Source organism: Hippopotamus amphibius, chromosome 2, assembly GCF_030028045.1.
Source record: "Hippopotamus amphibius kiboko isolate mHipAmp2 chromosome 2, mHipAmp2.hap2, whole genome shotgun sequence".
NCBI lineage: Eukaryota > Metazoa > Chordata > Mammalia > Artiodactyla > Hippopotamidae > Hippopotamus > Hippopotamus amphibius.
In genome coordinates, this window is record NC_080187.1 from 28,893,854 (window position 1) to 28,911,515 (window position 17,662).

At 34.6% G+C, this 17,662-nt stretch overlaps 1 protein-coding gene across 2 annotated transcripts; it reads right to left on the reverse strand.

The window, feature by feature from the left end:
- Positions 1 to 8,524: 8,524 nt before the first annotated feature.
- Positions 8,525 to 13,040, reverse strand: LOC130845860 (olfactory receptor 13D1). Of its 2 annotated transcripts, XM_057723649.1 has the most exons (2): positions 12,131 to 13,040; positions 8,525 to 8,529 (listed from the first exon to the last, which is right to left on the reverse strand). In XM_057723649.1, exons 1-2 carry the CDS (start codon positions 13,038 to 13,040, stop codon positions 8,525 to 8,527), a joined length of 915 nt encoding a protein of 304 aa, XP_057579632.1. The 2 variants fall into 2 exon arrangements, with proteins under 2 accessions (XP_057579632.1, XP_057579631.1); XM_057723648.1 differs by lacking the exon at positions 8,525 to 8,529 and having other exon boundaries at positions 12,102 to 13,040.
- Positions 13,041 to 17,662: the final 4,622 nt, after the last annotated feature.

Below are 17,662 nucleotides of genomic sequence, written 5' to 3' on the forward strand. Positions count from 1 at the left end.
TGGACCTTTATGTTTAAATTTCTTTTCTTAGACCACACCCCCCTCCCCCCCTCCGCGGGCCCCAATTAACAATTCATTCCCTCATTCACCCCATATTAATTAAATGCTCTATGCTTTAGTCACTTTTCCAGAACCTGGGGTGCAGAGGTGAACAAAAGACAAAAGTTTGTGTCCCCTTGGAACTTCCATGTTAGGGGAAACAGAATGACAAATGAAGGAAAATTGTATCAGGGATTAATAAATACGATGAGGAAAAACAAAGTAGGATCTGGAGCATAGAAAGTGCTGGAAGGAGGTAGCAGAGACTGCTAACTATCTTCCAATAGCCATTCTTTTCCCACCCCACCGTTTTTGAAAATTAGCAATAAAACCTATGCAGCTTGGTGCAGCCATGTGATTAAATCTTGGGCAGTGGGATGTTTTAGCGCATTTATGACCTACTGTAAGTGATCTTAAAGTTGGGTGGGGGTGTTGTTTCTCTCTTTGCCTCTTATTTCTGCTTGCTGCAATATGGATGTAATGTCTTGAGTTTGGACTTTGAGGTAGAAGCCACATGCTGGAGGTGGCAGAACAGCAAGAGAGAAGCAGCCTATGTTCTGACACCACCGAACACCACACTGGGAGCCCTGGACTGCCTGTCTCTGGACTTCTTTTACAAGAGAATTCATCTTCTAGTTTAAGCCACTGCTATGTCGTACACCTATGATCTTACTATAGGAAGGTGACTGTTTCTTTTATTTCTCTTTTTCATTTGTTTCTCTTCTTTTCCTTATACTTATTAATCACCAAATTCTTTGCCAAAACTCAAAATGATTAACCCTGTTAATCAGCTTATCAGTTTCATCTTCTAGAGTTGTCTTGCAGGAGTCTTTTGTTCTCTTGGTCCAGTGTGGACTAAGTGTTCTTTAAGGGGGCCATGTAGTAATTCTTGGATCTCCTTTCACTGATCTCCTGGGGAAACTCATTTGCTTTGTGTTGGACCTCCTTTTTCCAGGATCTTGTATCTTTTTTTTTTTTCCCCTCCTAATTTTAGGAGAGGGTACACAGGAATTAAACTTTTGAGACTTGCATCTCTAAAAATGTCTTTATCAGCCTCCTTAATTTTTAGTTTGGGTGGATGTGAAATTCTACATTGGAAATAATTTTTCCTCATGTTTTTAAAGGCACTGCTCCATTGCATTATAGCTTCTAGTGAGAAATTCATCCCATTCTGATTCTTGATCCTTTGTATGTGACTTATTTCTCTCTGGAAGCTTTTATATTTTTCTTGTTGTCCCTAATGATACTCCTTGGGATAGATATTTTTTCATCCATTGTGGCATATTCAGTTGACGCCCCTCAATCTGGAGACTCTTAAATTATGAAAAATTTGTTGTGTTTTTTGGATTTTTTTTTCTTCCTTCTCAATCTCTGGAACTTATTTTATTCAACCGTCATGCCTCCATTGGATCCTCTAATTTTATTTTTCCTACTTATTTTTTAATCTTTCTTTTTTTGCTTTTTGGGGGGTCATGAAATGTTCCAATTTTATTTTCTAACTCATCTAGTAAGACTTTAAACTTCTAATCTGCAGTGTTTATTTCCAAGAGCTCCTTTTTACCCTTTTTTTCCAGAATGTTTTTTTCCCCACTCTATTCAGAAATATTATCCTCTTTTTGTTTCATGGGTTCAGTATTTCTGTCTCTCTGGGGACATTGATTATAGGCTTTTTCTTTTTAAAAATTGTTGTTTTAAGTCTTCATTTGAGTTTTATTTTGTTTTCTATTTGATTTTTTTTTCTGTCTCTGATATTGAAGTTTTTCCTGAAATGTTTTTATATTTGTCTATCAACTCATATTTTGTAGTGAGAATATAAAAAAGTTTGAAAGTTCTATGGGTATGGGTGGGTCTTGCCAAGTAATGAGCTTTAGTGTAGGGTGATCTGACTGGGCAGTTTCCTTCAGTAGACATCTATCACCACAACTGTTATTATCTATAAGTTTTTTCTCTTGTCTAGTCATTTTTCCCTGTAAGGAAACTTGTAGCATCTTACCTGTGAGGTCTAATCTTTGTTGCTACATTCTTGAGGATAAAGAGAGAAGGAGGCCAGAGATCTCAATATTTGGTGGTATCTTTCAAGAATATATGTAGTATATATTACACACACACACACACACACACATTGTTTAGGCTAATTTGCTGTTACAGAGTGACACCAAAAGTGTATTATGACTCAAACACTAATGAATTTTATTTTTAATGAGAAACCAGAGTGCATTTACCTAGTTGGCAGGCAGCTCTTCTGTACATGATAAAGACCTAGACCTTTTCCATGCTGTGGCTTGGCCATCCACTAGAGCCTCATCCTTAACTGCATCCAACCAAGAAAAAGATAGAGGAAACTTCCAAGAATATTTCCAAAAGGAGAATGCTTATAGGAGTAAAGTTTATGGCTATAACTTAGAATTAGGTAAATATTGTTAAGTACTGTTAGGTGCCTAATTAAGACAATCTTCTATTTAGTTTCTCACAGGTTTTAATTATCCTCAAAATGATACAGGTTAGTCTTTATCTCCATCTTATAAGTGAAAAAGGTGAGATTCTGAGAGATTAAATAATTTCCTCAGGTTCACTGCTGCTAAGTGGTCCAGCGAGGACGACTTTTTAATTATTGCCCATCTGATCCAATGAGTGTGATAGTGCATTTTACACCATACATAACAAATAGGTATCAGTTAAAGGGTGGAGGAAATTATATGAGATGGCAAAGGCAGCAATCCACTTGATAATATCTCTACTTGGTTTTGTCCAAAGGTCAGGCTCATCAGATCTTCAGAAGGAAGTGGGAGAGGTGGATACAACGCTGGCCCAGCTGCATAGGAGGGCAGTAGCTCTACATGTAAACTCCAGATGCTTGTACTTTGGGGACATTACTGGGTAAGTACATTCTTTATGCTGCATTCTGTGGTCACTTGCTGGTGGTATAAACTAGTTTCCTGCATTAGGCCTCGAGTAGTGTGCACTATTTTTGTTATTGTTAAATTCCTGTAGGTATTTAGAGTGGAGTTATACTTCTTTTTTTATTATATGGTATTATGTATTGAAGAGAAAAACTTCAGTAAAGATGAATTACTTTCAAAACTTTTATGAGTTACTTTATTATTAATATAAATTAGTGATAATAAAGGAACAAATTTTCTCTCAGTGTTTCTTAACAAGTATCCTATTCATATCAGTGAATATATATTGAGCACCTGTTGTGTGTTGAGTGTTGGATTAAATGCTACGAAGGAAAAAGACTAGATGCCTCTTCTTGAGCTTGTCAATGTCTTGATGTTTCTGTAACAGCCTCTTTGCTGCTAGCCTTCTCAGAATAAGTAGTAGGAAAGACTTGTGAGCAGCTCAATATTATATATGTCAATTTATTTAACATTGTTTCTATTAATAAAATGGTTTTGTTACTAAAACACATAAACATATGAGTTTAAGATATATCCATTATATACCTTTTTAGATATCCTCTATTAATTGGCTTCCTATATATTTTGCATTTGAAAGTGAGTTCTAGTGCTAATGACATTTAAAAACCTGTCAATAATAAAAGCCATTATTTCCTAAAATAGTCTGTTGCTTTGAATTATTTCCTAAAATAGTCTGTTGCTCTGAATAATCCTGGTGCCACACAACTGGAGTTGGGGGAAAATGTTTGGGGGAGGTATTTCTGGACATTTTGCTACTTGTTTTGGATTTTTATTACAAAATATGGCTGATTTCTTTCCTAGGTGTAAGTTTAAATACCTTTTACCTTTAGGAGCTAGTATACTTAGTTTGTGACACATTTTTTCCGATGAAGTTCTTTCAAATGAACATGCATTATCTGATGCTCTCCAGTGTAATTCTCTTTACCTCTGCAAGTTGTCATAGACACCTACTAGCTGAGTAATCAACTCACTTTTTAATCTGTTTTAGCTTTACTTGACTGCAGCATCTTTATAATTTTTTATTTTTTAATTTATTCTCAGTGTTGTATTGAGGGCCAAAGCATTAATGTAAGGGGCTTGTAAGGTGTATCCAAACCCAAGGGGCCTATTGTCTCTTTTGCCCCTTGTTAGGTCCTTCAGGATTTCCCCAGGTACACTTTATGGTTGAAGCTCAAATGTGCCTTTAGCTCTTCTGAAGGTTGACAGACACATAGTTTATGGGAAATCAGCACTACTCAGATTAAAATTTCTTCTGAAAAATGCAAGTTTACTTCTTAAGATAGCTTAAGAGTTTTACTAGAAGTAGGCTTCATATTCAAGGTGATTTTCTTCTTATATAGTTGATGAATATTAAAAAATATGGTTCCCAATTTTCCTGCTCCCTTGGTATTATCAGCAGCTCCCACTGAGCACAAAATAAAAACTAAAAATAGTTGGTGAAAAGTCATAACTTCACAGGCTGCTTGAGTATAATTTCTGTTTCATAGTATTTTTCATTGAATAAGGGTCCTGAGCCTGTAAGTGCTTTGGAATGGAGCCTGTTGGTAGATTCATGTGACTAGAGTCTCCTTTGTGATGACCTCTTCAATGAGAGTTAGGCCCTCATTTGTTTGGTTAATTCTTTCCTCCTTCCTATCTAGCTGCCTTTCAAATTTTTAAAGAGGTTTTAATAAACATTGATTATTCTCAAATCACATATCCTATTCCTGTCCCCCTCTCTTTCAGAAATGTTGGTGATACCTATTTCACAGACAAGAGAATATCAGATTCTAATGTACCTGATATTACATAGAGGCTGTTATATATATTATGTCTTTTACTTATCTCTTTCTTACTTATTCTCTTTCATTTCACCTTTTGAAGTTAACTTCCCATTTCATAGATTAAAACAAAAACAGCAAACAAGAAGCTCAGAGAAGCTAAGTGACTGCCAAAGGGTAACGAAATGAGTAGTTTAGAGCTGGTTCACTCATTTAAATTGCTCTCCTATAGTCCATTGTTATAGGATACCATAACTTAGTTACTAATATTTCAATGTTCCCATATGTTTATTTAATAAATAATGCTTCAGTGAATAACCCTGTGTGGATCTCCTTGGTCATATACCTGTAAGTGGAATTAATGAGTCAACTTCACACTTTTTTGTTGATTTTTAGATTTATTTATACTCCCACTATGTCTTTCTCCATATTCTTGACAATTCTTGTTAAGGGTTTAATACTTTCATATCTCTTGGCTGAGAAATATTTCACTGATTTAATTTACATTTCTCTGATTTCATGTGAATTGAGCCTCTTTTCTTAATTTTATAGTCCATGCCATTTTCCTTTTCTTTGAGGTCCCTGTTTATATCCTTTGCCCAATTTTCTGTTATGTTGTTTATCTTAGTAATTTGAGAGTTAAAAAAAAAAAGCAATCTGGATACTAATCCTCTTTTGGTGTATTTGTTACTGATATAGTCTTCCATTTGTGTTAATATTTAAACCTTCTTAATGATGTATTTTTGCCATATGGATGTTTCTGAATTTGAATTAGTAGTTTTTTATGTTTTATGGTTTTGGGGGCTCATTTGAAAAACACTTTTCCTATCCCTGTATATGAAGACATTTTCCTGTATTTTCCTCTAGATATTTTACAGCTTTGCTTTTGGCATTTGATTTGTCTCAAATTTATTTTGGTCACAGTGTGAGGTGGAGGTTTAGTTTGACCTTTATTTTTCCCTTCAATATTAGTAGTCCATTACCAAAGCACAACTTATTAAATACTTCATCAATTCCCTGTTGATTTGTAATGCCATATTATATCAAATATCATTTATTTAGGATATAAACTTCCACATATGCCAAGGCTATTTCCAAATACTCTATTCCTTTGACATATTTATGTTTACTTGTACCAATGCTATGCTAGCTGAATTATTGTAGCTTTATTATCCATCTTGACATTTGGTACAGTCAATTTGTAGTTCTTATTCTTACATTATCTAGGCTATTCTTGGTCTTTACTATTCAAGCTGAATTTTGGGGTAAACTTCAGAAATTAAAAAAAAAATCCCAATTTCATTTCGATTGAAATTATACAACTTTATAAAGAAATTTGGGATGAATTAATGTAGTTATTCTTGAATTCCTTAACATGAACAAAGTAAAGCTCTCCAATTTGTGGGAGGTTTTCTTCTATGTGTTTTAATGAAGAGTTATACTTTTCTTCAAAAATTCCTTATACAGATTTTATAGATTTATTTGTGAGCACTTTATACTTTTGCTGGTGTTGTGAGATGCTTTTTAAAGTACATTTTCTAACAAGTTATAACTGTAGCACAAAATACTATTGAATTCTGTATATTGATCATGTATTTACCAGTCTTGCTAGATCCTCTTATTCATTTAAATTTTAAGATTTTCCTTTATAGATATTTTTTTCTCCCATGCTATGTAGACAACCTTATTTTCAGTAAATAATGACAATTTTGTTTCTCCCTCTCCAATCTTCATATCTCCTCTTCTCCCCTTCTTCTTCCTCTCCTTCCTGCCTTTTCTTCTCCCCTTCCTTCCTATTTTTCTCTTTCTTTTCCTTTTTTTGCTTTCTCCCTTCCTTTCTCCTTCCCTTCTCCTTCCCTTCTCTCTCTCTCTCTCACTGGGTAGGATTTCTGTGCAATGCTGAATTTGTTTGGAACTTTAAGGGAACTTGGTAGTTTTAAGTTTTCTGATAAATACTCTCAAGTTAAAGGAGTTTTCTTCTGTTTTTAGTTTGCTAAGTTTTAAATTTTTAAAACATTATAAATGCCTGTTGAATTTTATAAAAAATTTCCCGAATTTGCTGAAAACATTATTTGTTTTTATTCTTTAATTGATATTGTGGTGAATTACATTAACATATTTTTATAATGTAAAGACTTCCTTGCATCCCTGGTATAAACCCTACCTGGATGTTAGGTATTATTATTTTGTACATTGTTAGATTCTGTTTGCTAGTATTTTATATAGAATTTTTCTATGTTTGTAAGTGTGATTGGCTCATAACTTTTCCTTTCTCATATTGTCCTTGTTCAGTTTTCATTTCAGTGTTATTTCAGGCTTATAAAAAAAGAGTTGGGGGAGGTTCCCACTCCGTTTTTATATTTCATGAAACAATTTGTGTATGATAAGGGTTACCTGTGTTTGGAAAGTGTATTAGAAGTATCCAGGGAAATGGTTTGGGCCTGGTAAAATTTTAAACTGCTGATTTGGCCTTTACCTATCTTTGGATTTTTCATTTCTTCTTTTTATAAATCTTTGAGTTGGATTCTTAGTATATTAGTTTTCAGTCCTTCTTATTTTTCAACATATTTATTTAAGATTGTAAAATTGCTTTATCCCACCAATTTTCTCCTGTTAAGTTAAAAATTTGAAGATATTATTCCATTAATGTTTGGCCTCTATTTGCACTGATGTCATTTTAAAAATTCTTTTTCTATTATGGTTTATTATAGGATATTGAATATAGTTTCCTGTGCTATACAGTAAGACCTTGTTGTTTATCCATTCTATGTATAATAGTTTGCATCTACTAATCCCAAACTCCCAAGTCCTTCCCTCCCCTACTCCGTTGGCAACAACAAATTTATTCTGTACGTCTGTGAGTCTGTTTCTGTCTCATAGATATGTTCATTTGTGTTGTATTTTAGATTCCACATGTAAGTGATATCATATGGTATTTGTCTTTCTTTTTCTGACTTATTTCCCTTAGTCTGATAATCTCTAGGTCCATCCATGTTGTTGTACATGGCATTATTTCATTCTTTTTTATGGCTAATATTCCATTGTATATATGTACCACATCTTTATCCATTCGTCTGTCGATGGAAAGTTAGGTTGTTTCCATGTCTTGCTATTGTAAATAGTGCTGCTGTGAACATTGGGGTGCATATACACTGATGTCATTTTTGCTCAGTTCTTAATTTTGAAGCATTTGAGAAAAATAAATACTATGTGATATTATATAATACTAAAATATAATGAGATCATTCATTATTAAGAACAGACTGTGCTTCATTTAAAAAAAAACTGCTATAAATATTCTATGTGGAAATCATCATGACATTCTAAGATGAACTTCCATGGTTCCTTTTAGGCATTCACTTTGCCATTATATAATGCTTAATTATAAACATGCCTATATACTTATTATATGTTAATTTTAAAAAGTAATTTCCTTTATTATAAACATTATTACATATTTTACAAATATTGATTCAAAATTACGTTGTACAAGTGTTAGATTTTGAAATTTAAGTGTGCCAGTCAAATCATACTGTAGAAACTGTCTCCTGTAACATGTATGCAGAGAACCTTATTCTAGGGATTATCATTCTCTTTTTTATACTGTAAAAAGAAAAAAGTAAACCTGCATTTCTTAATTTGATATCTTAGAGAAGTTATTTAAGGCAAATGCTAATGTCATACATACATATTCAAACAATGCAGTTTTGCACACACTGTGTACTTCTGAACAATCATTCTTAGGACTTCTAATGATTTCACCATTATAGTAAGATAACTAGTTTTAAAATGTGATAAAATATCCTATCCTAGCCCAAAGCTAAGAAATGTAGAGCACAAGGACTCTTAAAATCTGTTTTGCCTTGTACGTTTATATAATTATTTTAATATTTGTCTCTTTTTCCATGCCAGGAAGTTGGGAAAGATATTAAACACAAAGATATCCAAGTCTGCGTGCCTTTATTTCTTAAGAAGACACTGTTTCCTTCTGAAACAGGATTAATATGATACATAGTCTTTGTCATGTAATTGTCTTGATTGATTTACTTCAATAGTTTCTTTCATTTGTTCCTCAGTCACTGAGTTGTACACTTATGCTATCTTTCAAAATGCTTTGAAATTCAAACCTTTTGATCAGAAGTGTAAGATTTATTTTTAATAGTCCTTGTATCACTAATATCAGTAGTGTTCATTGCATCAAGTAATGTCTCATTCTCCATTTTTATATACTCTTGTGTATTACAGCATATATATTTACAAATATTCTGTAATCACCTGAATCATTATTATAATATAACCACTATTAATGTGTGTTGTCTTTAGCCTACAGTGCCTTCATATTTGTAATCATTGTTTGTCCCACGTCTGTTGTAGGAAAATTATTAAAAATAAATTTACTATTAATAATTAATTTATTTATTAATAGTAAATAAATAGTTTGGTCAATTTATAAGTTAATTGTTTGAAGGAACTCCAACTTCTTAATTTTTAGGAAAGTTCCAGATCAAAAAAGTCCTGGGATATGTGAGTGATTATGTAAATTGATTGTTTTAAGACGAGCAATACGAGAAGATACTTAGGTGATTATCATGTAACTATATAGGAATGGCATATAAAATTTTATGGCCTTAATTACATTGAATGGGTGGAATTACAGAATAAATGCTGTAGAAAGAATGAAATTTCTGTTGTTAAGGTCTGTACAATCTGACATTCCTGGGGAATCAGAAATACTCAAAAGCACATGAAGGAATATGGCAAACAATACATCATACCAAAAAAGTTTGCTCTTTTGTTTTTCCTTATTACCTTTGAACTTGATTCTGGTAAATCTTCTAGTATATTTCTTTCCTTTCCTTTCTTTTTTCTCGCCTTATACCATCCCCTAGGAATAGCAGATGAAACCTTGACAAAAGTTCACTGTAGGAAATTAAGTTTCACAGGGACCATTAAAATTTACTTTTAATTTCTCTCCTGTAAGAGTTGTAAATAACCTGTTAAAAAGTTTTACCTTATTAAAGTAGTGGAACTTTTTCCTGAATTGACTTTATAATGACACTATTTTTGGTCTGATTTCTACCTTTGCCTCATTAGTTGATACAACATGTATTCAAGAACTATATTCCTGACAGGCTTTGTATAATTTTTCCCAACACTGTATTATGGTAAATTTCAAACATAAAGTAAAACTGAAAGAATTTTACATTGAACATCAAATACCAGCTAGATTCTACAACTAACACAGACTAAATTTGCTTATCTCATTCCTATGTGTCTATTCATCTCTCTATTCCCCCATTAAATCCATGTCATTTTTGATGCATTTCAAAGTAAACTGTAGAAATCATTACCCTTTCCCCTAAATACTTCAGCATATGTATTATTAACTAGGGTTTAAAACTATATTTGTTTACAGTTTTTAATTTAAAATTTACATACAGTAAATTCACAAATCTTAATGTAATATTCGTAGTTTTGACAAATGTACACCTGTCACTCAAATTCTTAAGATATAGAACATAAATGAAAAGTTCCTTCATGTCCCAACCCAGTTGATACTTGCTCTAGCCACTCAGCCTCATAAGCAACCACTGTTCTGATTTTTAAGATACCGTTAATCAATTTTACCTGTTCTAGAACTTTAGTATGTACTCTTGTATAAACAACACTCCAGTTACTATGCAGAGAAGAGATTATAGGAGAATAAAAGTAGAATCATGCTTGATGCATTTTTACAAATAAAACACATCACTCAAGGTGCTTGTAGATTAGACTTCAGTATTTCTAAATCATGGCTGGTAAAGAAACACTGTTTTAAAATTTCTTGATTATTTCTTTCCTGTAGCTCTAAGAGTAGAAGCTGTAGTTTGTTTTGGAGGTAAGCTCATTCAGTCTCCATTTTGGAAAGAACCATCTTGAGTAGTGCTTTGAGTTAGGTATCGATTCATTTTTTTAATTTTTACTGGAGCATGGTTGCTTTACAATGTTGTGTTAGCTTTCATTGCACAACAAAGTGAGTCAGCCATACAAATACAGATATTCCCTCCCTTTTGGACTTCCCTCCCATTTAGGTTACCACAGTGCATTAGGCAGAGTTCCCTGTGCTATACGGTATGTTCCCATCAGTTGTCTGTTTTATACATAGTATCAATAATGTATATGTGTCAGTCCCTGTCTCCCAGTTCCTCCACCCCTTGTTGGGTCATTTGTAGGACATGGGTGGACCTAGAGAGTGTCATACAAAGTGAAGTAATTCAGAAGGAGAAAAGCAAATATCGTACAATAATGCATATATGTGAAATCTAGAAAAAAGGTATAGATGATCTTATTTGCAAAGCAGAAATAGAGACACAGATGTAGAGATAAATTCATTTTTATTGAGAGAAGTGCTTATTATTATAGAAGAAGGAAGTGAATAGACACTACCAGTCTTGTAGCAGGACAGGAACCAATCAGGAAAATGGATTTAAGAGGGCTCATGTGAAGGGGAATGGCTAATAGATACCAAGAGCAGTAATATTTAATATTGATGTATTTTTCTTAGTGATCATAGTCCCTTTATATTATTTTTAAGCCTAAGCAAAGGTTTTAAACATAGTGCTCTTTTGAATGTGGATATTTATGAGGCTTTGTGTCCTTTTTTTTGAGGTCAATATTGTATCAGATACGAATGACTACAGTAGGATATACATGGTGATAAGAGTAACAACAACCATTAAGAGGCACAAAGTACCAGTCAGAAGATAAACCAGGCATAGGAATGTAATATGCAGCACAGGGAATATCGTCAATATTTTACAGTAACTTTGTATGGTTTACATCTATTATTTGTGAGCAAAATGTGCTGTTGAGAGCTTAAACAGCACAGAGGCATACAAGGTTACCAGAGAGGAATGATGGAAGTTTACAATTATAGCTTGACACAAAAATGAAAACCAGAAACTAGGAAAATACAAACATTTATATTTTATAAATGTTATTTGTTATATTTATATTATATATTTGTGTTATAAATTATAAAGAAGAAAGTAGATGGAGGAGGGGAAAGGACAGGAAGGAGGAGGAAAGTGGGAAAAGAGAGAAAAAAGGGAAGAGAGCGAAAGAAGAGAAAGGAGAGAGTAGAGAAGAGAAAGCTTCATCTTGAGGAAAAGCCATATGCCCTACATGGGCCCAGTTGGCTGAGCTGCAAACAACTAGAAAGTTTGCCAACAAGACAGTGTTCAGAAGGTTTACATGAACATTCTGTGTTGAAAAGAATGGGAGTCCCATCATTGGACTTACAAGCAGGTAAGTTTTCTTGATACTGGGTTCTGTGACTTCATCTCTGAATACAAAAGACCTGATCTGGTCCCACATTGACGATATCACGTGTCAGGTCCTTTCACATTTTCCATAGAGGCAGGTGTCGGCTCAGGACTTTCTTCACAGCTTCTTTCACCTCCTTATTCCTCAGGCTGTAGATGATGGGGTTCAACATTGGGGTTACCACTCCATAAGACAGCCCAATGATCTCATCAGAAGTGTTTGTGTCCTTTGACTTGGGCTTCATGTACATAAAAAGGGCTGAACCATAGAATAAGATGACCACAGTCAGGTGGGCCGAACAGGTAGAAAAAGCTTTTTTTCTCCCTTCAGCAGAATTAATTTTCAGGATGGAAGAGAGGATGAAAACATAGGAGATGAAAATTAACAGCAGAGGAATCATCAATAAAATAATACTTGCCACTGTCATGATAATCACATTGATGGCAATATCTGAGCAGATGAGTTTAAGAAGGGCCAGGATCTCACAGGTAAGATGGTCAATGACGTTATTACCACAGAAAGGTAATATCATTGTCATGACCGTTTGTAATAGAGAAGTCAGACAGCCTATGATCCAGGACCATGCAGCCATGTGCACATACAGCACCCGGTTCATGATGATGGGGTACCTCAGGGGGTTGCAGATGGCCACATGCCGATCATAGGCCATCACAGCCAGGAGGACACACTCGGTGGAGCCCAACCCAAGGGAGACAACCATCTGCAGAGCACAGCCAATGAAAGAGATGGATTTTCTCCCAAACCTGAATATGATGAGCATTGGAGGAATGGATGATGATGTGTAACAGATGTCCAAGAATGAGAGATTCCCAAGGAAGAAGTACATGGGGGTGTGGAGGCGAGAATCCAGTATGCTGATGATAATGAGGAGGCTGTTTCCCAGGAGGCTTATCATGTACATGATGAGGCAGAGCACGAACAGACAGAACTGGAGCTCTGGGTATTGGGAAAGTCCTACGAGAAAGAATTCTGTCACGGCTGAGTAATTCCCCATCTCCGTGTGTCCATGTCACCTTCAGGGTTTAGAAAAGGACATGACTTAGGGAAATTTGGATTTTTGATGTATAATTATCAAATCACTTTCACTTCCGTTATGTTTTATTATTCTTAGAATAGCTCCTGGAATCAGCAAAGACGGGGTATTAACTTTGTCAGTGATGAAACAGGCACTGAGAGATCAATACTGTTGAGGCTCATAGAGCAGCAGAGCCTTGGAATTGTGTGGGAAATTTCAAGGCTTCTAATTAAATAAAATCTAAGGACGAACTACTTTCAAATGTGGGTACATAAGAATCACTTTATGAATGAGTGTTTTGAAGTAAAACTGCATTCTAATGAAGGTGGGTTTAATTTAAAATATCATATTTCTGTACCATGCCATTTACCCTCATATGACTATCTTAAGTGACTTAACTTTTTTTAGTCTCAGCTAGATCAGCTACTACTATCAGCTAGTAAAATGGTGGGAAAACTGTATGTCTTCAGCAGTTTGTTGCGAGAATTAAATTAGATGACATATTAAGTGTCAGACATAGTAAGTTCTTTGCACATGTCATCTAAAATTATACATGGCATAATGGAATGCAGTATAATAAAATATACAATATAACAATATTAAGTATTTGTATATTCCTAAATATAAATTATAATAAACTTTAAGTTTACTTGACTGACTCATAAGGAAAAAAACTGCTTTCATTTTCTTTTTAAATTTTAGGGCAAGGGGATTGAACTTTGGGACCATAATTGAGGGAACAAGAATATTTTCTGATCCAAGAGGTAATCTGACTCAGACTCTTAACTGGATAGATGGGGGAAATTTTTCCAGTTAAGAGCATGAGAGTCAGGGCTTGAGATCTGCCCTCCTTTAAGTCACTTAGTACTACCTTTCTTCCTAACTTTTTTTTGGGTAATTTTCCAATGCTCTATTTTCTCTATTCGTCTGAAGCCACTATTGATACCCTCAATGCTCTGAAATGGCCACGCTGAATTTTTTTAGTCTCCTCCAGACACTACACTCTTTCTTATTTATGCACCTGTACCTAATGCTTTCTTAAGCCAGAAGGGCTTCTCCTAACTTAGATGTTATTTTTTCTAGGAAAACTTCTTACCTCCTGATCCAAGTAGAATGACCCTGTTATGTGCTGTCACAGAACTCTGTGGTTTCAGCGCTGCAACATCCTTCATTTACTCACTTATTGAACATATATAATGCGATATGTAATAGAGATTTCATTTGTGAGTACTAGACTTTCAAAATGGACACGATGCAGAATGCCTGTGATAGTTATTTTGAAGTTTTAAGGAACAAATAATTTATGTGTTATATATGTTCTAATATGAAAAAGTTATAGAACACTTTGCAAATTATTTTATCAAAGTAAAATTGCCCCAAACTGACAAATAGAGAATAAAATTATGATCAATCCTATTTCTGAGTATGTGTGCAAAGAATACAAAGCACATCCAAACTGAATGCTAAAATGATGCCATTTATTTTTATTAATACATGGAACTCCAAATTAATGCTTAGTAATTATAAATATGTGAAATAGGTAATAGAAATAAAATAAATTGTCATCTAACTAGATGCCTAAAAGCAATGACAGAACACAGCATCCACTCTTGATAAAACCTCTTGCTAATCTAGACCTAGGAGGGTAAATAACTAAGAAGATAAAGGTGATCTCTCTTTACTGCTGGTCAAACTGAGTTCCAGGTGGTGAGATACTGAAGATAGTTCCCTAAAAGTTATTCAAATATGCATTATTGTTATTAGTTAACATTTTCCTTGAGAGATCCAACAATAGAATAGAAAAACAAACTTAAATGATATTGCATGTAACATCATACTTCAGGTTCAATCATGTTTTAACAGAGGCCATAAGTTTTTCCTCTTGAATGCTCAGATTCTGGCATGTAAGGGTTAGGGTGTACACACAAGAAGATGTAATACCACAAGTACAGATTTTAGTTTGGGAGAAGGGTTAAGGACAAGGGACAATGCTCACGATATAATGTTACATGAAAAAAGTTTCCTAATAATTTAAATGGTTGCAATTTGGTATATATATATGTGTGTGTGTACATACATGAGAGTGAGTCAAAAATTATCTGCACTCTGGCTGTAGAATTTGTAGAAGTTTTAATAAAACCGGAGTGTGGATAATTTTTGACTCACCCTTGTGTATGTATGTATATGTGTGAGTATGTATATATACGTATACATGTGTATATATGTGGGTGTGTGTATATATGTGTATATGTGTGCGTTTTCCTAGAAAAAATACCTAAGAAGCCCTTCCAGCACTAAAGAAACTACTTCCGTATGTTAACTGTGGTTTCCTCTTGAGTATGGGATTTGGGGCATTAATACTTTTCTTTGTGTTCTTTGTATTTTTCCAAACAATCATCAGTTACCCTACATTTTCTAATTATAAATATCAGAAATATTTTCAAATTTTTCTTGGAAGGAAATAGTGGTAGGAATGCTCAGAACTTTGGCCCCAGTTTTCTCTAAAACTCAAGTAGGAAGTAAAACAGTCAATCGACAGGAAATTGGAAAGAGGCTTTATGTGGCTTTATATTACATAGACTAATTTAATGTCTTTTAGTGTTCTGATTCAATTAATCAGTTTCACACATATATTCACCAACAGCAGATATACCGACACAGCCTCAAGGTTTGCAAAATGATTCTGAAATGCACCATTTAGAATGTGACCAACCTTAGCAGTGCAGTTAGGATGTACTATAAAGAACACAACAGTATCACAGAAGAAAAAGAAAGAGGAAATCTTGGTATGTAGGAGGGAGAATGGGCAACATCAGGGGCTTCTGTTACCTGTGCTTTTTGCTTTCTGCCATTTTACCACAGAGGTAAAATTTCATTTTCGTGGATCTCCAGGTTTTGTTCATCTCTATTCCCAGGCTGGGTCCTTAAATTGGTTCTCACCGCTGGGCATCACCTCTGGAAAGAACACAGACTCTGCCTGGGGATATGGATCATTATGCATTCACACTTTTCCCTGTTTACTGACAGGAGTGAGTAGCAGTTTGTAAAGCACATATACACTCCCAGATTCCTCAGTGTTAATCCAAGGAACTTTTTTGAAGCAAACTCACCATGGAAGATTTCCTCAAGAGGAAATTTCCAGCACTAAGTATTGTATCCTGTATCCTGTCTTATCCAGTTTTTTCTATTATTTATAAAGCACCTTTGTTCTTCATATATAACAGACCTCTGGCAGGAGATCCTGAATGCTTGTCCAAGTAAATGGCCCTCTAGGAGCCCTAAAAGGAGTTGATAATAAGCAGTGCAGGGTGAGTCAGAATTAAGTCCTCTTCTCCGTTTCCTATGTGGTCTTGAGAATTATTCTGAGCTTTTTTTTCCGCGCTAAAATTTCTGTGTGGGTACCAAGTGCAATTCTTTGTTGTTGAGAACATAGATGAAGCTTTAAGCTTTTACTTTGTAGAAGCCTCTATCTGAGCAATGGGCTCACTTTGGGGATTGATTATAACACGCTATCCTGCATATTCTAATCATTTATAGGGCTGTGCCATGAAAGCCTACTGTATTCCAGTCCTCTTACCTCTTTGTTCTTATTACTAGTAAGATTTTTTTTTTATGGAGAAATACTGTGTTTTAATTGAAAGAGCAGTTGTTTTGGAGTCAGGGGACTCAGAGTTCAGTCTTGAAGCTGTGGCTTGTTAGCTGTAGAAACCTTGAGCAAGACACTTAACGTTATGTAAAATGAGGTAACAGTACTTTGTGGGTTGCTGTGAGGATTTGACAAAAATGAAAGATGTTGGTACAGAGGGAGTACACAATACACGTTAGTTTAATCTGAACTCCAAGGCTGCTATTTTTCATTTTCTGCGATAAAGAGCAACAGGTAATTTAAAGTTATGTTCATGAGTATCCAAGACATTTCCTTCACTGATGGTACCTTCCCATGATTTTTTCCCGCTGTTTTATTCAAAACTCTTCAAACAAAACAAGTCATTAAGAATTCCTAGTTCCCATTTTTTCTGTCCTTCCTGAAAATGACTCTTCCCAACTCACCTCTGGTCGGTCTCACTTAAGCGTCAGTATAGGGTCATCAGATTTTCCACTTAAGGTAAGTAGCATGATTTATTGGGATTATAGTCTTCAAAACAAGGAAGTTGTTTTAGCTACAGGCATGGATATCTCAACATTCTTTTTTCCAGTGTTTCACTAACTTTTTCTGTGTACATATGGAAGTTGGTGTAGCTCTTCCTCCTTAGATTAGTTCAAATCTTAGTTCTCTTCTCTTGAGCTGTAGTCATGCTATTGGAACCAGTTCCAGATGACTGCTGGTAGTGGTGAGGGGGGAGACCAAAAATAAAGCTTTCATCCCTAAAGAAGTTCATGTTATAAATTTGTATCAATAATAAGTCAACCTACCACATAAGTACTCTCTAACCTCTGGGCCCTAAATATTTTCAGAGGGTGTACCAGTGGCTCTGGTGTCAGTTTAAATACTCCTTTGTTTTCCTTGAAGACACCGTAATCCCAGAAGTGATTTAAAGTTGAATCTTTAAATTTTGCTGAAGATAGTAATCTTTAGATAGGTTAGAAATAATGTCTCAGAG

What these genes read in the sequence shown, in the direction of transcription:
- LOC130845860 (XM_057723648.1), bottom strand. Translation starts at nt 13,040, where the DNA reads ATGGGGAATTACTCAGCCGTGACAGAATTCTTTCTCGTAGGACTTTCC.